At 33.2% G+C, this 25,175-nt stretch overlaps 1 protein-coding gene across 2 annotated transcripts in view; it reads right to left on the bottom strand.

Moving 5' to 3' along the window:
• Window positions 1-25,175, bottom strand: part of LOC149087336 (uncharacterized) — a 36,760-nt gene that overhangs the window by 6,267 nt on the left and 5,318 nt on the right. For both annotated transcript variants that reach the window (XM_089231390.1, XM_089231391.1), the window contains exons 2-10: window positions 20,518-20,718; window positions 18,296-18,594; window positions 16,926-17,198; window positions 15,489-15,573; window positions 12,924-13,101; window positions 5,785-5,969; window positions 4,167-4,319; window positions 1,611-1,700; window positions 264-371 (exon numbers count right to left, since the gene is read on the bottom strand). In XM_089231390.1, coding sequence (XP_089087516.1) covers window positions 264-371; window positions 1,611-1,700; window positions 4,167-4,319; window positions 5,785-5,969; window positions 12,924-13,101; window positions 15,489-15,573; window positions 16,926-17,198; window positions 18,296-18,594; window positions 20,518-20,718 — 1,572 coding nt within the window. The remainder of the gene's footprint in view (window positions 1-263; window positions 372-1,610; window positions 1,701-4,166; window positions 4,320-5,784; window positions 5,970-12,923; window positions 13,102-15,488; window positions 15,574-16,925; window positions 17,199-18,295; window positions 18,595-20,517; window positions 20,719-25,175) is intronic.

Genomic DNA, 25,175 nt, shown 5'->3' with positions numbered 1-25,175 from the left:
TTTTTATCTTCACACAAAAACTCTAACCAACATATTGAAAGATTCACAAGCTATAAAGCTATGAAAAACTCAAAAACTTGAAAAGCAACAGCACAAACTACTCAAAATTTGACTTAGGTTTTCCATAACTGAAACAAAATATAGTGGAATTACTGTGGTCTCACACCTTTATGGAATTTTAATTGTAAGCTGAAATGCAAGACATAATATCAGTTAATGATGAAATATTAAAAATTTATAGATAAATTTCAATCAGCAATTACCTATTTCAGTCTGTACCACTTTCTCGTTACTCCGAGATCTGAAAGAACTGCCGCTGGCTGATTTAGAGAATGCTGCTGGCTTTTTCTTTTCAAGTTGCTTTTCAACTTCTAAAATAAACAATCCATATTTTAAGTACAATTCTGTGCTTGAATTCACGAACATAATGTGAAATCAATTTCCAAAAATATTTTCACATTAAAAAATTTCTTAATGTTTTATTTCTTTCAAATACACCATACAAATGGGCAGATTAAACCAAGACATACAACTTAGAGCCTATTGAAAATTTTGAAAAAAAGAAAGAAAAATAAGACAATCATTATTTTTTTAGATACCATACAATACATAGAGGAGTTCTGAAGTTTTAATAGTAATAGTACTGGTGCAGAAATGAGCCCATCAACATAGAATGAACAAGTGAAGATCATAATCAGACATTGTACCCCATCATTTACATACTACATGAGCAAACTGTCCAGGAGTCATTTAATAACACATAAGTATACCGTATCAGCTAGCACGCCACGAAACAACAAGGTAGACCATTACGCCATGAAATTCGAGTCCTATAATCTAAAAATATCTTCTTTACTGGAAAAATCAATTGAATTGGCTTGTTTGAACTTCGTACTTTCTATATATTTTAGGATCCTTTGTGTTTTACAAACTACTCTGGAGATGTCAAAAGCAAACATGAAATTCGAACTATCATAAATCTTGGTGTGTAGCAAATGTCAGATGCTAAGTGCATTTGTTTTCACAAATTAAATGAACTAGATAGGAAAACTAGTTGACAGCTAAGTATTTTTGTATTCTTTGATCATGTGTTTAAGATTTATATAAGCACAGCAAAAGATTGAAGAATTTTGCTGCAAAAAACAATATTGTAGCAAAAAAGGTGACAGTATATGTCTTCAATCTATGAACATGTAACGAAAAGCATGTAAAACCACAGTATCTGTATTTATATTTTGTATTAGACTTGCAATGATTAGATTAAAGTAAATGCTGAATTTTCATTGTTGTTACTAAATTCCTGGACAAAGCTTGTTTGCTACAGTGAAAACTATTATTTTTATTCCAATTCACACATTCATTCAGTATTTAATATAGATTAATATTGATCTTAGGAATGTATAATGTGATTTCCATTGAACCTTGCTTTTCCTGGCATGCTGGAAATTGGCCAGACTTCAACATTCAGAAAGCTTGTGTCCCCCAAATTTTTTATAGCATGCTGGATAATGTGGAAAGAATACAATACACAGAGATATGAAATTTTGATAATTTCCATCTGATAATTTATTTTATTTGAAACCTTTCTCAAACAGACAATTTTCTCTTACCTTCAATTATATCAGAATGTAAAAACATGTTCTCTAATATTTCATGTATGTCCTTGAAGCTAGGTCTTAAAGATGGCTCCCACTGCCAACCTACAAACAAAAAAAGAAAATCAATAGTGCAAAATGAATACGTAACTGTTTGTTCTTATGTTCTTATTTTAAGCCCCTCAAGAAACTCTGTTGAGGTGTCAATTTGTATTGAGAACATAACTAAAGCAGCCACATACAAGGGCTTTGACTTTCAAGTTACAAGTTAAAAGTATTATTGAATGGATTTGAAAAGATTTAAAAAGTAGAAATTATCCAGGATTGAAGGGAGTCAAATTCTGAAAAAAAATGTAAGATTTTTCTGGCATGCTAAATTATGCGCAGGAATGCAATATATTCATCAGCCACTTCAGCAGGTTATTAGCAGCCACTTTTTTTCTCCAAATGAGGGTTAAAACCTAACATGAGCTAGTATGGATCCCATTTTCTGGAGCAGTCAAAGGAGTGAATTCAGCACTCTCTCTACCCTAGTGCCCAGGACCTGCCTGCTTCCCTCTAGTTGCAACCCTAAAAGTGATTTTATTTTCAATTTTTTTAACCGCATTCGTAAGTCAACCACAATGTTTCTTTTATATAGTTGAATAAGCATATGAATCTCATTTTGCATCTGCCATTGGAGGTGCGAATGAAGGCATCCAAGATCTTTCTTTCTTTCAAGCACAACTCAGGTCTATCACCATGGGCAATTCCCTACCTAGTGAGTTGAGCTGGAAAGAAGTGTAAGTGTGTTTACTTAACAGTCTGAATGTGTATCTAGTGTTGTGTATCATTTTTCAGTGCTGCCATCTATATTTCAAGAGCGAAGTGAGTGATGTGTAATGATTGAATATTTGTACTGTTTACAGGCCTGTTGCTCCCTGTGGCGAGATTTTTTAATGGGAAGATCAGCTCGCATTTGCGCCTCGAAGTTGGGAACCACAGGAAACCAACTTCAGTTGACCACCACTGTGGCCACGGCGGGGCTCAAACCCAAGTCCCCGCAATACAAGTCCGTCACTACGACCACTCGACCACCTCAGCAGCTCATCCAAGATCTGATTAAGTTCTAGCAATTTATTAGCTATAAGGGAAGACAAAAGTGTGTTTAGCACTGGTAATGAAAGCATTGCTTCTTGCTTGGAGCCATAACAAAAAAAATTCAAATTTTGTTGAGATTGCAAATTTTGTTTAAATATTGTCCATGTTATATATATATATATATATATATATATATATAAAATCAGTAAACCCCGGAATAAAGAAAAGGATGACTGAAAATTAAGGGAATTTGCTGGAAGTTCTGTGAAAAGAGACAATTTGCATTGACATATCTGAATTAAACTTGAACTATCCAAACAAAGCATTAGTGAAAGAATTCAAATTAAGCACGTAATTTCAACATTAAATTGAATGGGCAACTCAAGGGGAATTCTTAATATCAAAACTATGTTCGAGTTCTCCAAGTTTCACTGAATTAAAATAAAAATTCAGAGTAAAAACTAATTTTTTTTCTTCTTTATATTAAAATCTCACAATTATTAGCTCAATGTTTTTCATATCAAAATCCAAGTGCAAACATTATAGGTAAAAACATATAGGCAATATTGTGGGAGCAATATGACAGACCTCTGTGAAAGAAGCCTTTACATTTTATATTCTTTGGCAGTGTACTGTGCTCAATATTTTAATTATTTAACATTATTATTGTTACATTATTTATTTGAAGCATTGAGCCAAAACACGGTCTATGTCACATTTTTGCAAAATCAGTTTTTTAAATGCCATGTAGCTTCTGTTACATATTCCTAAAGTATGTTCCTGCAGAAACAATAGATGTAGTTGCTATGTGCCTTTAAACAGCTGCAATTCCTGTAAAAAAAGATGTTTCCCTAGTTTAGCGATGACTTTTATTGTGTCTCCTCTAAAGTTTGAAGGAAAAGAAAAACACAGACCATTGTTTAGCTGAATGCATTATTTATACATTATTTTTTGTTTACACATTTAACTTTTACTTTTTTTTCTAATATTACTTTACCGCACACCAACTCTGTTCATATCACCATACAGCAATTTCTAACCAGTGGAGTTGGGTGGGAAATGAAGGCATCATCTATCTGTGGTCCCCCCAGGCTTGGTAAGTACAGAACTAATTTTCAATGTTCTTCCCCAGATTTGAACCGATGGACATTGATGGTAACCTTCATGGTGGAAGAAGTGCAACTTACCACTGCATCACTCGGGTATTTTTTTCTGTTACTGGTTCTTTTACCAAACTATATGATTTTATAAATATGAGAGTGTGTAAGGTGTATCACAAGAAAGGAATAATAAGTTTCAGTGAAAAATCTTTTTTTTATGATAAATTTTATTGAGATAATGAGTGACACGATTTTTTCCATAAATGAAAAAAACAAAAATGTCATTTAAGAATAAATCAATTTTAAAACTTAAGGTGAATTACTAAAAAAAGTTTTCTGATTAGATACTAAAATTTAACCACCACACCAGAAATATCATCAGGTAACTTACATTCTCTCATTAGTTCGTATATTCTTGAAGGGCATCCAGGGGGACACTCCATGCGGTAGCCAGATTCAAGCATATGAAAGACATCTGTCAGCTCAACACCAGGGTATGGCGACATTCCATAAGTTGCTATTTCCCACAGAAGAATTCCAAACGCTGAAACACAAATAACACGTTTTAATGAAAGTAGAAAAAAAACACACCAAGTATATCAAACACATTTGAAATGATCTGATCATCATCAGTAGAGTGAATCATTACTTTGATTGCTCATGCTGATATCAACCATTTCAACAAGTGAAGAATAATAAATAACGCTTGTGATGATTACTGAAGACAAAATGGCATCAAAAATTGATACATAAATAAGACTAAAAATATAAAATGTGACTTCAAAAGTGTGTTTTCTTATCATGCTCAGTGAAAAACAAAGATTCATAAATGCGACTGTCTGATTGATCTGTAGATGTTACAGGTTTTGATGAGCTTTTGTTTAATTGTGGTTTATAGTTAAACAATCATTTATTACATCAAGAACTCGTAAAATAGATGACTATCTCTTTTTTTCAGTCAAGCGAGAATTAATAATCATTTATGCCAGCATTTCTCAACCTGTAGGCCATGTAGGTGGTTCGCAGAGAGACTTGATTATTTTAATTCTAAGTAAAAAAAATGTTTTTTTATTGATATTAGTAATATTTTTGTGCGTTTAAATAAAACTTAGATCTTCATATTTAGTGGTTACCATATCAAATCAAAGAAAAAATACTGGAAATCATAATATAAAACATGAATCAAATTGTAACCAAAAAAAATTCAATTTATGATGAATTTGCTAAAATTGCTGAACAGTTGGGAAATAAAGGACTGCAGCAAATCACAGTAAACTACAATGCAGTTCATAAAAAAAAAAATTCATTACTGCAGATCACTTTCACTTACGAGAAACTGTGATCCATGAAACAGCAAAATACTGGAGAATGGCAATTAAAACCAAAAATGTGACATACGTTGGCAAAATTGCCAATTGTTGCTGAAATCGCTGAAAATTATGAATCAGTGGTAAAGTGGGACTCACAGTGAAGTGAAATATAGTTTAAAAAAATTGGATATGACAAAAATATGTAAGATCTAAGATGAGTATATTTTTAGTCATAATTTTATTTGTTGTAAAAGTTATCTTGATTCTCCATTTTAAGCAAAGATTGCAAATTCGAATAAGCTTCATTGAAGAAAAATAGGACAAGTGTATAAAATCATAATAGACAAAAGCACAGGAATCTGTAAAATATGGGATGCATAGTCATGTTACTAATGCTGTAAGTTAGAGGTATATAAAATTGACTTAGATATTTTACTGGTCCTTGGATTCAGAAAAGATGAAAAACACTGATTTAAGCAATAGAGTAAAACCTCTATTTTATAGACACCAATGGGACAAAAAAAAATCCATTCGTAAAAGAGGGGAGACCGTTAATTAGGGGTTCGAGATGCATACTTTTGTTATATAATGAAAAATTATTATTTGGCTCTAAAAGAGGGGGTGGCCATTAAAGAGGGGGTTTTCGGTACATCACTGGTTTAAAATTTAATGAAAAAAAAATCAAAATTTTGCACTCACCCCACACATCAGACTTTGTAGAAAACTGATTATATGCAAGCCCTTCTGGTGCTGTCCATTTGATAGGAAATTTTGCACCTGCATGCGCCGTGTAAGTGTCATCTCGCATCAGACGCGCCAAACCAAAATCTGCCACTTTGACGAGATGACATTCACCAACTAAGCAGTTTCTTGCAGCAAGATCTCTGACAAAACCGAAAAGAATTCAATTAATTTGACATACGCATATATTTTTTCTGACTTTTCAAAAACTTTCCTAATTTGAAAAGAAACATTAGGTTTTCAAAGCCAGAGTTTGACAAATATTTTTAATATTTAAAATTGAATATTTTTATTCAATAGCAATTTTTTTTCTTATTGAAAAAAATTGTATTTTTGAAGTAGAAAAATATAGATACATAGTTAGTTTTGAAGAATTGAATGTTAAATCAAATAATGAAAAATCAACAATTACTTTTATGGTGAATCAAAATGTCAACTACTGGATTTTTGGATTTTTTTTTTTTTGGGATAAAGTGTGCATTTCATGGATTAATAAATTGCAATTAAGATCCCATCTAATTTACTCACGTAATTGCAATTCTTTTTCATGCATTCCACATTAATAAAACATACATACAAGGTGTCCTAGAACTCCTTGTGCAAACTTGGAAGGGAGGTAGAGAACATCGTTAGGAATCATAATCACATAGGAGAGTGTGGTTGTAAATGGATAGGTGGTGCTGTACGCGACCTCTCAAGGTTGGCATGTGTGGGTTCCTCATTGCAGATGTCGACTGAGTGTAGTCAACATGAAACGTTTCACAAATGGGGAGTTGGCTGATGTCACTTCATGTATGGCCAAGCTAACAGAAATGAACGCGCTGCTATACGTTTGTATCAGGAAAGATTTCCAATAAGGCACCTACCCCAAATCACCAAATGTCCGTCAATGTGCATCAGAACCAGTCTGAACATGGATCCATCACAGTACTGATGCAGGATACTGGGTGGCAGCGATCAACACAACCAACTGTATTCGAAGAGGATGCTGTGGCTACAATGCGGCCTCCAGTATATGGGTACTTGCTGCTGCAACAGGATTTCGCACAACTGTATGGCACGTTCTGTATGCCTTACCTGGCACTTCAGTGATGAAGTGTCCTTTTCACATGAAGGGGTGTTCAATACTCGCAATGTACACACACGAGCCACACACAACTCATATAGAACCAGACCATGTGCCACACAACACCACTTTGCTGTTAATGTGTGGGTGGGTATCATGGCTGACTGATCAGTTGGCCCATATGCATTCTTTTCATCTTCAAAGAGTTCAATTACCACAGTTCAAATATTATCAATGATGTGTCGCGTTTGCACAGTGTTTCCTTCAAGAAAGTGCTAACGACCTGCAGTTAACAAGTTCTGTTTTGTTCAGTGGCAAAGTATCCATTTCACATGAAGGGGTACTCAGTACTCGCAATGTACACACGCGAGCCACACACAACCCACACAGAACCAGACCATGTGCCACACAACAACACTTTGCTGTTAATGTGTGGGTGGGTATAATGGCTGACTGTTTAGTTGGCCCATACATCTCACCACCTCGACTGAAAGCTCATAAGTATCTCATCTTTCTTCAAGAGATTCTTTCAGAATTGCTTGACAATGTTTCTACACATATTCATCACCAAATGTGGTTTCAACAAAATGGGACTCCATCTCATTACACGATTTCCTTATGTGACTATCTAGATTGGACATATGGAAGTAGATGGATTGGTCCCATGCACAGTGGTCCCTTTGAATGCCTCCCCCGCAGATCACATGATTTCTCTCATATTGATTTTTTTTTCTAGGGTGCCTTGAAGACTATTTATTGTTTACGAAACATCACCAGACATGTGATGTCAATTTCGCCAAATGCATCAATGCCAATGGGCAAAATTTTGAACACCTCCTGTGATGCTTGTAACTATTATTGTACTCTTTTTTGGGCAATAAAGTACTTCACACTGCTTTATATATTGTGCCCTTATATCTGTTTATCACTTGAGGGTGGCATTTCCGACCATGCTTTCCTATGTATTATTTGATTCCTAACAATATTCTCTATCTCCCCTCCAAGTTTGTATGTTGAGTTCCATGATGCCCTGTATATGTGCATTAAATAATATTATTTTCATCATCTGAGTTTTAAAAACCATGCAAAAAAATTTTAATAATAAATGAGTTTTTAAATGGGGGAAACTACAGTAAAACTTTGGTTAACAAGTTTAATTTTGTTAAATGAAAGTGCTCCTATTTTTATCAAATCAAACTTCCCCATAGGAAATAATGGAAAATCATATAATTTGTTCTATAATTATTCATTCATCATAAAAATGACTAGTAAAAACAGCATTTAATTAACATTACAACACAATAAAAATATCATGAACAATACAATATAATTAATGTTATACAAAAATATGATAACGCTATAAACAAACATATAATACAATAATGTTTACAAATTAACTTACTCTGAATGATGAGAGAGGACTACCACCATTTAGGATGATTTACGGACTCACTGTTGTCTGCAAACTTATTATTTTTGCATGACTTTGAAAAAAAAACCCTATCCAATGACACTTGCTTTTAGCTCTTTTTTAGAATTTCTCAAAAATGAGAAATTGAATTGTCTCGTTGAACAGATTCCTTGCTCGCTTTGCTACAGCTTTATTTTTTTTTTATTATTATTTTATTTCATAAAAATAAACACACATATTTAGACATATGTTGTACAAATACAAACATATAATAAACAAAATACATACACACATAATAAAAACAAACACTTTGTGGCCTGAGGAGGCTGAAAAGTCCTTCCAGCAGGCCTAAATGAACTATATATTGGTTTTTATTCAACAGAGCGTTATTATATTCTCATTAGATATGTGCTCAAATATATTTTTTTGTTTGTGCATACTTTTGAATAAAGTTTCTTATTGCGAAACTCGATATAATATAATTATCATACATCATTTCTTTTTTATTATTGTATTCTTTACTTGTACTCTGTTCAATATTGTTTTTTATATAGCATTACAATACATTCATCAAAACTGTTTCGTAATCTATGCTTTTAACGAAGTCAAATGTTATATGATTTGTGTTTTCATTATTATTAAGGTGATTTTCAATGTGAAAAATGTTTAGCATCTTATGGGAAATGTAAGAAAAGCTCTTTTTATGTGATGGTTTTATTAGGTTTTGAAACTTGATCATATCTATTTATATAGTTCTACTTCATTTTTTCGTTAAGCATTTTTCATTTAATTGTGAAAATTTGATAACTGTACAAAAAGTTTTGTCTCAGAGATAGTTCCAAAATATAATGTCATACTCTATCTATTAATATATGAGATCTTGTTCTGTTATCTATATATATAAAATTGATTTTCTGTGTGTCTGTGTGTGTGTTCTCTATACAAATCTACAATTTTAGATCGATCGTCGCCAAATTTTGCATATATACCAAATGGGACCCGACTTGAACGATAGGCTACTTTAAAATTTCGTCAGCCCAGGGCAAATGCACCAAATGGGCAAAAAACTGTCCGGCAACAATGGTTTTTGGGCCTCAACAATCACTTTCCGAACGTTTACTTTGGTTACCGTGGTTCCCTAGCAATGCATTTCAGACGTGTATATGCCTTTACAACGGTTTGTCACTTCTTTAATGCTGCCAGTTATGTATAATAGTTTATGCCTTTATAATGGTTTGCCACATTTTCAATATACTCTCAGTAATGAGGCTTTTTAAATAGACGTCATAATCATCATCAGCATCGCTTTGAGAGTCAGGAAAAGGGTGATCCTCATAGAAATCAATGCTAAAATTGTCGATTTTACTGTAGAAATGCGGAAATTAGTGGGATTTTCCTCCCCATCAATAATTTTAAAAATTGTATTGAATTCTCGATTTTTGAAATATTCAGTTCACTTAGAGACATACGAAGCCCAGGAGATTAAATATGAAGAAATTAGCCAAACCTATACTTTTGAGTTGGATATTCGAGCAATATCATTGATTTCATTTATATCTTCTCAAGTAGGAAAATTAATGTCTCCACGTTGTCTCTTTTGATATTTATTTGCATAAATTCATGTGGGTTAGGATATTTTAAAATTAGTTATGAGCCCGTGAAAAGTGCATCGAAAAAATTCCACAGCTTTAACTAAGGATTTTTGGAAGCTGGAACAGACAGATGGATAACTTGAAGTTCGGGGGAGGGGGGGGGGAAATCGAAATACCTAGCGCCCCTTAAAAAAAGAAAAATATATATTCATTTCTACGTTTCTGTGTAAATCTAGATTTGTTTATTTCATGAATCGCGCAGGTCGCCATATTGGTTAACTTGGACACGGTTTGTATGTCCATCAAGAAAAAGAGAGGGAGATATCACGTGATCCAAAAAAGCCTCATTGAAGAAAACCCGGGCAGCGCCGGGTATTATAGCTAGTATATATATATTATCTAATTTCCGAATATTCTTGTAATATGTTCCTATCCACACACTGATTGCATAATATTGACAATTGAATATATCTATGTGTAAAATAAACCTTTTAAAAATTGCCCATTTGTCAAGTTTTTCATTTTGTAATTTTCATTTGCATATTTTCTAATCTTTTTCATTAAAATATCACAGTGCATGTTCCATTTAAGATCATTCAGTATTGTGGCACCCAAATAATTGTACTACCGAACAATATCTATTTCTTGGCAGTGGCATTGACTGCTCTCCAGGCACTTACAATGATTATGTATTTGATTGGTTACTTGCTACAAAATTTTGCACAGATTCCCACATACTATACATGTCTCTAATCCCATCTGAAGTGAGGGGCTCCTCCTAATTTCTCTCTTTGTTATCCTCAGATGTCCATAAACTCTTGCTGTTGAATGTAATGGAGATCTATGAGCTCATCTATGGTCAACTCTTGACCATGTTCCTCCACTAGTATGTTGTTCCTCATTCACCTTCAGTCCCATGGTCTTTCCCAAGAGAACACCATCTCTTCGACAAATGTTGGCTCCTATTCATGAGCTAGCCCTTTCGAAGCCACGTTCAATAATGCAATCAGCCCACAGTTTTCTCCAAGCAGAACTTAAAAAACTTCAAGTGCATATGGTTATAATGCTACATCCAGTTTTGTGTCAAAAACAGTCACGCTCATACATGTGTTAATTCTTTTAGTGAGGTACACTGACCAATGAATGAATGAATGCCAGAACTTTGCCACTGGACTTATCCTGTTGCCGAGATCTCTTCCAGCCCAGCTTCGTGGCAGAGTCTGGAACAAGGTACACTGACCAGGGACTGTAGGGGAGAATATTACTCACAATTCCACAGTACATGTATGGATGAAAGAGAAAAACCATAGACTCAGTTGTGATAACGTAAAACTAAATAAACAATGCACTAAACTTTTGCTTGTAATGTGAATCATTGCTTGTTAGCCACATTTTTATCCAAAATTTTTTGTCTTTAACCAAGGTTTCACTGGATATTTGCAAAGCTTTTCAATGCACAGGGGGCCATTCAAGTATTATGTAAGCAGATTTTCAGCCATTTTTGACCCCCTCCCCTCCCCTTGTCAGCAAAACACTGACCCCCCCCCCGTCAGCAAAATTTCGTCAGCAGCTTAAAATATTAAAGTAGTATTATTTATTACAATACAGATGCAGGAAAGATGATGACAACAACAGCATAAATTTGATCACACATAATAATAATAATAATCCCTCTACAATATTTTTTCTTGATCTGAAGAAATATGTTATCATCAAAAGGGGTGGTTGATGAAGTAAGCAACCTTCAAACCTCCCCCCTTGTCAGCAAATCCGAACCGAACCCCCCCCCCCCTTCGATGCTGACATAATACTTGAATGATGCCCAGAGAGAAAATGAAGAAAAAGCTGAAACTAGTGGTCCCAAACTGGCAGCTGGCAAAAGTTTTGCATCGGGCCCACATGTCTTATAATGTAACTAAATATAGTGAAACCTTGCTACAACAATGCATAATATAATGATAAATATCTACAATATTTTTTGAAATCTTATTTCATATTGTATATAATCTAATGTTATACTTTTCTGGATACAATTATATCTTTTACTATGATAATTCCTTTATAATAATATTTCTTTATATTTTGCTAAAAACTGTTTTGAATTTAATTTTAACTTTTTCACTTGTTTTCTTTCTTCTGAAGGTGAACATTGATATTTTGCACTAAAGGATCACAGAAACTAAAGGAAGTTATTGCCATCAATACTTTTTTGTGTAAGACACAAAAGTGAAATGCGGTAAATTTCTTTACAGGGGTAGTACATGTAAGTGAATTTTATTAATGAACTAATCAATTACAATTTTTTGGGGCAAATACATGCATAAAAGTACATTTTCTGGAGGTATTAACAATACAGATGCAGGAAAGATGATGACAACAACAGCATAAATTTGATCACACATAATAATAATAATCCTTCTACAATATTTTTTCTTGATCTGAAGAAATATGTTATATCAAGGTTTCACTATAGTTTATGAACTTTTTATATTTTGAGTATAAAAAAACCCACTGTAAATTTAAAATGAAAATGATGGTTATGTTAAGATCTAGCAACAAAAGGATCTATTTTAAGCTTCAGTTTGTTTTGGTGCACGGAATATTATTGTGTGTGAATACAGCCCATGCATGTGATATACAGTGATCTCTCACTTATCCATTGGTGCAAAAGAACAAGGTGATTAAAAAGATGAATAAGTGAGAGGGGTGTATAAGTGAATGTCATTATTTACAAATATCTTTGACTGTGGGAGTGCAGAAAATCATCTTATAACTAAGAGAAACATATGAGTGAGAGGGTGTATAAGTGAGAGATCACTGTACATGTAACTAGCTGGTCTTTAGATTTTTCTTTTTAGACACCTGGTTTAAATTGACTAGAAAGGTTTGTGTGACAACTCTGTATAACATATTATATTACAAAAAGATATAAATTTATTTTCAGGACTAACTATCTAACAAATAATTTAAAATGTTATTCTGAAAACGTAAATAAAGACAGAATAAATATATAAATCTTCTCACTTACCTGTGGATGAAAGAACGCTCTTCTAAGTACGACATTGCAGAAGAGATTTGGGTAGCCATGTACATCAACACTATGGCATTAATGCTATCTCGACTAGAATTTCGAAGAAAATCAAGAAGATTGCCATGCTGCATGAATTCGGTTATGATATAAAATGGAGGCTCTCTAGTACATACACCTGTGATGGATGAAATTAATTACTTCTATCATGAAGTTTGACAAGACATAGTTGTTTTAATATAATAACATGATAAAAATTTAAACACACATAAAGCTAAATGTCAAAAATTACAGAGAAGCACTGATAAAACAAAAGGGGTAAACATTATGTGAATTTCAATACATTAAACTTTTTCTATAACCAATACTACATCAATGATACTGATATAACAATACAACTGATACCTTATATCAGTGGTTCCCAAAGTGCGGGCAGCATTAATAAACCAGAGGGATCACAAGAGATTCTCCGAAATAAAAACATCCAAATAAAACTTTTTATTTTATTTTTTGCACCGCAAGTGAAAGTATGTCACAAACATGAACAGGGTGACTGAAAGAATCATCCAAATTACGTATTTTTCAAAATTAAAAGTGCAGAACAATAAGTAATGTATGAATATAAAGGTTAAATGTTTTCATTTTATGAACAATATAACAATAATTAAGCTCTATTTGTAAAGAATTGAAATAACTTCTAGTTAGCAGAAATCTCTGCGATCTCCTGTTTTCATGATTTCAGCCGTTAATTACAGTTTAGAGTTTCAAGTGCTCCTGATCTTACTGTTTGGTTAATCAACTATTTCCAATCCACTGATAGATGGAGGTCTCTAAATTTGTCCATTTTACTCTGACTGATGTTTTACCCATCTAGTTGACTTCAGCCACTTTTCAGATCTCTTCAATCAATCTTGTTTGGGGTTGCCTTCTTGGATGTTAAACATCACAGGGGTACCAATCCCAGAGTTCTTGTGGTCCATCTGTTGTCTTGTCTTCTTGCAATATGTACAGCCCAATTCCATTTGAAATGTTTAATTCTTTCCATGATATCATATACCTTTGTGTGGCTTCTTATCCATTCATTTTCTGTCTCTTTTTGTGATGCCTAACATACATCTTTCCCATGCTCCTTTGTACTGTCTGTAGCCTTTGAATCATCTTGCTTGTGAGTGTCCATGTTTCAGCTCCATAAGCCAGTGCTGGTAGCACACATTGGTTAAACACTTTTCTTTTCAGGTATAATGGCATGTGACACAGTTTTTGCCAAAAGTGCTCCATCCAATCCTAATTCTTATGTTTATTTCATTAATGATTCTGTTTTCAATGATAATTTCTTTTCCCAGGTATACATAGTTTTCAACTTTTTCCATCTTTGTCTTGTTGAGCAAGATTGTCCTCTTCAATGCAAATAGGTCGAACATAACTTTAGTCTTTTGCAGATTCATTTTCAAGCCCACCTGAATACTTACGTTCGCCAGTATCATTTTTTCTAGTTCGTCTGCATTACTGCTGCTAACAACGATGTTGTTGGCAAAACACAAATGGTTGAGAGATTCTCCATTTATTTAAATTCCTTTCTCATTCAAATCCAGTTTTCTGAATATTTCTTCTAAACAGCGGTAAAGAGCTTTGGTGAGACACTATATCACCCTGCCAGACTCTTTTTTTTTCTTTTCAAGTTTACTTTTTGCTGTTCCTCTATCTAAAAGAATGGTTGCAGTTGTTTTGTCATATATTTCCTTAATTACATTAATGTAAGTCTCCTCTACCTCAATTACATCTAGAGCTATAACAATAGAAGATGTGAAGAACAGTCAAACACCCTAATTATGTAACCGAATTAAAATGCACAATTGAAAACAATATCCATTATTGTATATTCACATTCAAAATTTCTGTATGTAACAGGGTGTAATAAACATGTTTATACAATTCATTGAAATGCAATTTGTTATGTGAAAGGCATGACAATGCCCAGGTCACTATGGCTTTACTCAAAGAGAAATACACTTCGCTTCTAAAAAATGCAGCTAGAGTTTAAACTCTTTTTTTTTGATTTGTCAAGCCCTGGTTATGAGTATAAAACAACATAGTGTTTTATACTTTAGTATGCCAATATATGAATTACATTAAGACAATGAGCTCATTACAGAAATGAGTGAGCAAAGCCATATGATATCAACAAATCAAATATTTCAGAAGAATCAAACATTAATGAATTGTGAACAACTTGTAACATGGCTTTTATGACGGTTATTCAATTGGAGATGAATGAAAACGAGTATGGAACCATTTCCCATTCAATATTTGAATCAGTCTAGTTGAATTTATTTTATAAAAAAAAGAAGACAAACATGAAATATGTGATTAAAATGATATTCTGTTCATATAATAATTTTTGTGACATCTCATTGATTTGATTTTATCGAGGACTGGTTGTATAATTATGCATTCACCTCATTAGCAGGCCAGTATTTATGTCCAGACCGCCAATTATCATATACAGCGGTACTTTCACCTGTGAGCATCTATCCATACAAAAACATTCAAACTAGTCATACGTACCTAACAATTGGACGAGGTTTGAATGTTTCATTTCTTTCATGATAGCTGCTTCTTCTAAAAAGTCTTTCAAGGCCATAGTATCTTCCTATTAAATGTTAAGCAGGTATTTGTGATTTATTGTATTTATTTCAACTGACACTGAATCACTAGCGAAAAAAAAAAATTGGGATCGCCAAAATTACATTAAAATAAAAGGACGCGAAGTAAATTCAGGTCACCTATTCTTTCTTATTTATTCATCTCTATGCGTCTTTCATAAAAAAATATTATGTTCTTTCAACTCTTTTTAAGCAGCACAGCAAAAATCACTAAGATCCTCTTGAAAATGTCATATCTTTTTGAAAGGGGAATAGGCTTTATTTTGATTTTCAGCAGGCGCAAATTAAGGGGATATTGGGAAAAGTGTTCTATTGAAAAATCTACTCTACAAAATAAGAAGCTTTTAAGGAGCCGAGATATCTTATCAATACCACCTAAAGGGTTTAGAATGTGATTCCAAAGAGTGTCCAAGCATTGCTCAAAGTGTATATAATAATAAATGATATACGTAATAAATATTTTATAATTTTTATAAAAGGACAAATCAGTGTAAATGCAAGATGACATTAGTTGAAGGGGACAAGTCCAGATATTATTGTAGTTCACTTACATTTTGATCCCTTTTCAGGTACATTTAAATAATGTTTTTTCCCACCAAAGAGAAAGAAAACAAGCTCAGTTCATATTTTTAATTTCATTTTTAAATTAATACTGAGAAGCTGGCTTTTAAATGCTCACATCAGTTATTGTTTGCTCTACAGTTTTTTTCCTATTACTAGGAACCAACTAAATTTTGTTCTTTTTAATATCACTGGAGAGGGGGGGGGACAAGGTATCTAACCCCCCCCCCATATTTTCATATAATGAGAAGGAGTAAAGACTGAAAATTTTTTTAAGAACAGGTTGACAACTACATAAAAATATCAAAATATCTAAAAGTAATATGAAATTACAGTATTAACTCTTTAAGAGGCATTAACAAGATATCTCTCCTCCATAGAAGCCCATTATTTTAGCATTGACAAGCCCCGATATTTTGTAAAGTTGATTTCTCAAAATGCAGCACTTTTCTTATACCCCTTAAATTTTACCTGCTGAAAATTGGAAGAAAGCTTATTTCATTAAAAAATATATGGCATTTTGAAGGGAGTTTTGTGATTTCTGCCGTACCTCTAACAGGGTAAAATATTTTGATTGAGTTCAACCAAAATATCAAAAAACAGAATATTTTTTCCCCTTAACACGAAAATGATAAAACAAAGTTAAATATGATTGAAAAAGAATTGAGGGAAGAAAAATAAACATTAACAAACATACATCAAATTAATCAATTGCAAAAACTTAACAATGACTGCATTTATTAACAGATCATCATTTGTGTGAATGAATATATATTACCTTGAGTGTTTTAACAGCTACGGTAACATTGTACCTCTTCCATATTGCCTCATATACATCCCCATATTGACCACCTCCTAATCGTTGCTTCATAACAATATCGGTGCGCTCAATCTCCCATTCATCAGGTTCAGGGCTCAGAGCAAAGACTGTTGGTTTGTTTCGTTTTGGTGCAGGATATAGGAGAACAGTGATCAAGCCATCTGTTTGTAGCGAGTGATGATGAACTAATTCTGCCAGTGTGTTGAAAAGACAGTCAGAGGTGACATATACCTGTAAAATTAGCAAAATGGGAAATAATGTAAATTAAAAAAAAAATTGGAATGCACACACTGATTTAGATGTCACTTGCAAAAATACTTTTTCATTCGTGCAAGGTAAATGTTATTACAACAGGTTAGATTAAGAAACTTGGGTAAGCTTAATTTAGTATGGTAGGACCTCTCAAACCGGATTCCCTGGGACCTAGGTTATTTCGAATTAGGGAATCATTTTTTGATTATTTTACAAGTTCTCATATTTGAAGCAATCATGTATTCATGTATCTCTATGATTCATACTTTTCTTTGAAAAAAAAAACAACAATATATATATATATATATATATATTGGAATTTTTTGATTGGGCAGGTGTTAAAAGTGGAGTCCCTAAAGAGCCATATCCCTATCCTTGAGCCATACTTTTTTCACTTTTTATTGATATACACGATCAGGATATTGATGGGATGTTAGCAAATTTGAAGATGGTGTGAAGATAATGAGGCTAGTTAGGAATCCAAGTGATAGGGAGATGCTCCAGACAAACTTGAATTTGATTGCAGCATGAGCTAATGAATGGAGCACAACCTTTAGTGTTGATAAGTGCATGGTCGCTCATTTCGGTTCCAAGAACCCACGTTTCACTTACGAATTGCATGATGTTACTATCGTGGATGCAACTAGGGTCACTGATTTTGGAATTCTCACTCAGGAGTGGCTTAGGTTTTCCAAACAGTGTTCAGCAGTGGTAAAAAAATAGAACAGAATGCTTGGTTTCATTCTTAAAAAGGTCTTTTTGTGTGCCCCTAAAGTCATTCTTCTGCTTTTCTGAGGCTGGTATATTAGAAAAGGCCAAAACACAAATAGGTTATGGAAAAACTATCAAACTCCCTGGTTGAAAAAAGAAGAAATTGCTCAAAGTGTCTGGATTTTGGAGATGCTACTATATAAAATAAGTAAAAAAAGTGAGTTTACTTAATACAAATTGTTTGCATGTATCTCTACAACTTATTTTCATCAACTTATTTTTATTAGGTATCAAAGAAAAAAATATTAAATAAATACAGTATATGCTATGAATGTGAGAATCAAACAAAAGAATTATCTGCTTACTTTTCCATCACCATCTTCATTGATTCTATAATGATAAACTCGTCCTTCATATCGAACAGATATCGACCTCTGGCCAGGACTGCTCTCACTCTCTCTGACCAAGAAACTGCCATTGATGCCACTGCTCAGGAGATATTCTGCAGCATTGCGAGAAATTGGTCCATGGTACCAGGAGTGCTTCTCTAGGCTGTTGACAGGAGTTATGTAGTTGCTCGGCACCCATCCAACTAGTCCACTCATAGATTGAACTTCGCACCATTCCCCAGTTTTATTATAAGATATCACCCGCACTTGTTGCCCTGAAAGATGACAAGTTCCTTTTTTTTTAACTCAAGCATCATTACAACTTCTTGTGCATCAAATGACACGAATATCATATCTATATACTCTAATTAGATAATTCTTTGTTAAATAAACGCACTTCGTGTGATGATATGTCCATAATTACTATTGTCCATAATACTATTATTAAGGGGTCACATAACCCTTAACATTAGGCATTTTATGCAAAATACGAATGCAACAGGCAAAAAGTATATAGACTTTTTCAGATGTGAAGCCAGCTTACATCCACATCTGCGTGATGGAAAAACCTGAAAAAACCAACTCAGGCCTACCGTCGCTATCGATAGAAATGAGGACCCTTCAATCCAAGGTCATTACAATGACCACATAATTGCACAGTGGCTGTCTGTGTTGATTGTGAACTCGATATGAGAATATTGGATTAATGATTATTTGGCAGAGGTGATATCGTCCCCTGCATGCCAGAAGCAAGAATATGCAAATTTTCTTCATTCATTATTTTTTATCAGCGGGTTGGAAACCTTATTTTGCTATCTGTGTTTTGGCTGAAACGTGAATGTGCATCTCTGTTGAAATTCATGTTACAAAAAATTTTAGCAAAATAACTTCCATAGAGTAACATAAATAGAGTATACATTCAAAAACTTCATTTCCCACATTCTTTTTTTTTCTCAAGGACATTCACATTCATGCTTCTGGCACGAGGGAGACAATATGGGAGGTGTTGGAATTACATGTTTGTACCATGGAGGCAAACTGGATTTTCCAGGTGCAACCAGCAAAAACCAAAAAGGTACAGGTAAAGAACAATGTTTAGGGAGGCATGACTTATTGAGTAGGTTTGCTAAATCGTTCCATATTTTATGGGACACCTTTTTGAAGATGATGCACTTTCTGCTACCCAGAAAGCTTTAGACAACTGGCTGATGCAAAAATGAATTCTGGAAAGAAAATTCAACAGCCTCCACGGGGGATCAAACCACTGTCTTTCAAAATCTAGGCAAGAGCACTTGGCCACTACGCTAAAGAAGCAATGAACAACTTTCTGTAGAGCATACATACACTGAATGGGGCCATACATGGACAGTCAGACTTAACTCAGCTAATACCTTTGTCACCAGATGGTAACTTATATAAAGGTGTCACTCTCTGCTATTCGCACAAAGGTTGACAACTGGTTGATACAGAGATGAATTCATTTTTGCATCATGCAGTTAGTTGCCTTGTACATAAATTTTTCCCATATTATTTTGCTCTTGGGAAGGGTGATCACCCCTCTCTGAATCCACGCTTGAAACCAATTTCAACAACTTATAAACTTAGAGCTAATGGTGAAATATTACTAATGAAATTAATGCTCATGAAAAGTGGTTTTCATTAACGAATTAAAAGCTTCTCATATTGTCATGAAGTGTGAGGATCATACGTCTTTCTTTTTTTAACCAGTCATCTGGTCAATTAATTTCGTCTTTCTCCCTTTTTTGAGAGTTTAAAGCTAACAAAATATATTTTCCTGATTAAATTTTTTTATAAATACGCTGAAACTGACTTCATCATATTCTTAACTGTGGTATTTGAATCAACAACAAAATTTGTATTATAAAAATTGAAATAGCTAATTAGTTTTAAAAATTCAAATAATTAGACCGAAAACTGGTACAAGGTTCACAATTGGCACAATGCCGTCATAGCTAGATGGATGGTTAAACATTTGTTTGTGATAGACGTTATGACTCTGTAGTACCCCATGTGACTGTGGATTACTATTGTTCAATTCGGCTTATTTATAATTATAATTTGATGAGATTAAGAGGGAAAAAGTGTATGAGACAGCCAAAAATAGAATAAAGGTACTGATGGGTATTGCATTTTTTTTTGGCATTTTGCAAAATATAAGCCCAAGCAAGAAATTTTACCTTTGCGAATTGAAAGTTGGTTCTCCCCTCCAGACTGAAAATCATAAAGGGCCACGAAAAGTTGAGGATCATTCTCATCTTGGGACAGCAGATTTTCTTTGGAAGGCCATCGAGTTACTCCATTGACAGTTGGCGGCAAACCACAGATGTCATCGGAAACATCTGGAATCTCAGGAAGTGGCCTGCTCTGGAGCAAAGCTTCTGTAAAAAAAAGATGAATGTAGGTTGTGTGTACAAATGATGATTCAATGTTGACAGCCTAATTAACACATTGTCAATGGTAGAAATGAAATATACAGGTTTTCCTTTTTGTAGTATACAATAGGGTAGGCTCTATAAAAATTGGTGTTTACTGATTGAATAAAATAACGGAGGGTCATGATGGACTGCAATACATCCATAAAGCCGCTATGGTGGTTGAGTGGTCATAGTGACGGACACTCATCACAAGGACCCAGGTTTGAATCCCACCATTGCCATAGCAGTGGTCAGCTAAAGTTGGTTTTCTGCAGTTCCAAACTTCGAGGTGCACATGCACGACGATCTCCCCCGTAAAAAGTCTCGCCACCAAGAGCAACAAGCCTACAATGATACAAATATTCAATCATTACACTTCACTCATAGGTAGAAAAATTAATGGCAAATGGCAGAACTACACATAACAAGCATTACACAGAAACAAACTTCTCATCAGGATCGCTATGCATACACGCTTATTCCAACATGTAGGATGTTCTTCTGCGGACATTCGTTAGAATGTCCGCAGAAGAATATGGACGAGGTGCATGTGTGGTTCAGTAGTAGTAGTAGTGATACATTCATCAAGATTCTATAATACACTAAATTATGTGAAGAAACTGATTAGTTTGCAGCATATCACCAATTACGGTTTACAAGTTTTTGTCACGATAGTTTTTGATGGTTTAAACTTTGGCGTCAAAAACCCTCCATCAAAAACCTTCGTCAAAAAACTGCCAAAAACATCAAATATTGCTTTTCAAATAAAAATTCCCATGGAAAACATGGTTGGGTTTTTGACATGACAAACATCAAAAACTGGATTAAACTGTCAACAATTGGTTTGACCGTTGTTGCAAAAACAGATGGTCAAAAACTGGTTTAAATTGCCAAAAGTCTAAATGAATGCTTTTTGATAATGCTTTGAACGCAGTAGATATAACATGAAAAAATTACTTTTTTTGCATATTAGAATATTTTACTTTTAAACATTAATTTATTACAATAATTAAAACAAAATATCAATTTTAATTTGCAATTTCGAATTTTTTGGCATAAAAAGAGTCTAGACAGCGGTTCCCAACCGAGCGTGCAAGATGAGAAAAAAGAAGATTACAACATGTTGACTGATTATTCAAGAAAATTCAAATGATAAAAACTGAATTTTTCAACTCCTAAAAAATAAATATGTAATATAATAGGGACTAATAGTGATTTGCCCGAATAACAGAATCTTCAGCAAATATTTTGGCCAAATGCAAATATTTGGCGGCCGAATATCAATCTTCTTAAAATTCAACATAATTATAAATAAAATTGGTGTGTTTAATTGAAAATGAAATTATTGGTGATTTCAAATGATTGATAATGAATTTTAATTATGAAATTTATTTAAATAAATACTAAAAAACTGGCAATTGAAAGATTTTTATTGGCATGATACAATCAAATTTACCTATGATATATTGTACTTTAAAATATTACTTTCAGAATCAATTTATTTTTCAACACTTGTCACAATTTTACATCTAATCAAGAAAATACCATACCATTATTCACTGTGAAGTAGTAATGCATCATAAAATTTATGACTTGGTTTCTTATTTTTTCTCTTGAGATGTTCTTTGCTCCCTTTGTTTCTTTCATTAGCTCAATACGTTTCTTGTATAGGTACATCCTTCAGTTAGTGAGCATGTGTATTCATGCTAACTTCCACCTTTTATTACAGTAGGATTCTATTTAAAGTTTTATGTTTTACTTATCCCAGAAATTCCCCCGACATAACTAACCTCTTGCACAGAAAGGGATATACACCACACAATAAAATATAACCAGTGAATTTCTAATTTTTTTATGTGAAAAATTCCAATTAACATTATTTAAAAAATTAGTTTCTTGTGCTTAGATTACTCAGATATTCAGCCGAATACATTATTCGGCAAAAGTGCTGAAAACTGAATAGCAGCCAAATATTTGTCCCCTCTCTATAATATGATGTTAAAGACATTAAATAATATGTAAAATAATTCATAGAAATTAATTAATTAATAATTAATATAATTAATCAAAGAAAAAAATTGAATTTTCTAACATATAAAAAAATTAACAACTGAAAAGAAACACACTATCTAAGGAGGAACGGGAAGCTAAGTTGCAATGCACTGAGGGGTGTGGGAAGGAAAAAAGGTGGAACAACCAACAACCAAAGTGAAAGAACAACTGGCCTAGAACATATAAAATATGATTTTTATGGTTTATTTACCTAAACTATGTGTAATTACCTGTGTTCAATTAGCTAAGTGAAATTTAGATGTTTATTCAAAATATGTGTAATAAGAAATCAGAGGGTTAGGTTTTTGACCTAAGAAACTATCTCAGTATTAAAACAGTCAAAAACATATTGTCAATGTTGTCAAATATTTTTTTAAACCTATAAATATTTTAAACAACAAAAAACTTACTTTTATGACGATTAAAGTTTTATATTTTGAATTATATAATTACTGAGGAAAAAATATCTATTTTGATATTGTAAATTTTCTAATCTGCCCAAAATTTTGTTCAGTAAAAATTCTAGCAAAGCATCTACAGTTGGCCTGGTTTCCGTATTCGCAATTTTTTCCCCTTCATTGATTTTTTTTTTTTTTGCAACACTCAGAAATTAGCATTCATGTCTTTTGTTTACAAAATTTGAGTTGCATATGTTTAGGACGGCTTGCTAATGATATTACCAGACCCGTCAGCTCCCAAGAGAGAAATAGTCACCTCAGACTGGAATAACCTTTGAGCACAACCATTTCTACAGAGCCAACTAAAGAGACTATAAAAGACATTGTCACGTTAGCAAAACGAGTGGGTGAAGAAAGGTTCAATGATATGGATATAGAGGAAGTCAAACAGATAATTAATAACAATTCAGAGGAGGAATTAATACAGTTGACTTCTCCTGAAACTGAAGCAGTATCAGATGAAGTAGATCAAGATAAAGAAGTAGAAGACAAGTTCACCATGAGTAACATAGCGGAAGGGCTTCGCACGTTCAAATCAATCACGGTCACACCCAGAACGGAGCTCCCGCAAATACGGGGGGGGGGGGCGACTGTATTAATACACTAATTGAATTCATTTATTCTCACCTAAAAATTTCTGAGTTCAGGTTCTATAAATCTAAAAAGTTTTATACAGTATTTTCAATCAAAGCTGAGCTGGCAGGACATGATACACAAATCATTGTTTTGCATGTTTAGAAACAACTTCAATTGGAAAACCATTGCATTATAAAATGTTAGTAAATATACTATATCCACGTCAAACTTAGTTATTTTTACTTTTGAACTAAGAATAAGTTACAGGAGATGCTTAAGCATCATATACAAACCAGCACTGACAAATTAAAGAACATTTCAGTCCTACAATTTAGTATTTTGATTGATTGATATATACTAATAATAACTTGAGGCAACCACCGATAGACAGCACATTCATTTCCAACCCATCTAATTAATGGCTGTAAATTTCAATATAGCAATATGGCCAGAGTTGGTATTTGGTGAAGTAGTAGATATATTCTAATGATATGCACAATAAGGGTATCGTTTTAAGTATCAGCGATTATCTAGATAATTTAATAACAGAAATCAGCATTACATATATGGTGTAAAAGAATGTTTTGTTATAAAAAGAGTACAGCAAATGTTTATGTCCATACACATATATAAACAGTTGAAGAAACTTTTTAAGGTAAAGAATCATCTTGAAATGAAGAATATCAAATGTACATTTTACAAGAAAAAAAAAAATATATATTGTCAAAAGTAATTCTGTAGAGAGTAGAAAATTATTTTACAATCACATTAAGTACTTATTCTTTGTCTAACATAGTCACTTTAAACATTAAATGCAATTAACATATTTGTAATGGGAATTTTTGTATTGAAAAGCAATATTTGAGATTTTTGACAGAAGATGTGACAGTATAATCTGTCAAAAACTACCATGAGCCAAAAACACCTGCCCCAACCACGATGTAAACAAATATTGAAATAGATTAAAAAATTAAGGCTGCCCGCTTAAAGCAACTTAATGCGCTGAAGAAGCCATATTCTGAATTTCTAAACTTGGATAGCTTATTGTCTTTTTTTCCCCCAAAAAGCAGCTATTTTAGATTAGTCACTGATTTCATAATAATATTGATGTTCATAGTCATTTTTTTCCCTTGAAACTGCTCTCAAGTAATGGTGGGGGGGGGGGGGCAATGTTTCCAGAATCAGAAAAGTGCTGTTCATAGCGGAAATAATATATGTTGGCCTCGTCTTCCAAAGTTCTCATGAAACTGAAATCACCAGTTTTCATTGAATCAACTTATATATCTATGCCAAAACATTTCATCCAAATATTTTAAAATAATGTAATTCATATGA

The sequence above is a fragment of the Pholcus phalangioides genome, unplaced genomic scaffold (assembly GCF_987345545.1).
Source record: "Pholcus phalangioides strain wild (caught in Gottingen) unplaced genomic scaffold, Ppha-v1.0 ptg000004l_1, whole genome shotgun sequence".
Classification (NCBI taxonomy): Eukaryota; Metazoa; Arthropoda; class Arachnida; order Araneae; family Pholcidae; genus Pholcus; species Pholcus phalangioides.
Note: the sequence above shows the minus strand (reverse complement) of the source record. Positions and strands in the feature narration are given on the sequence as shown.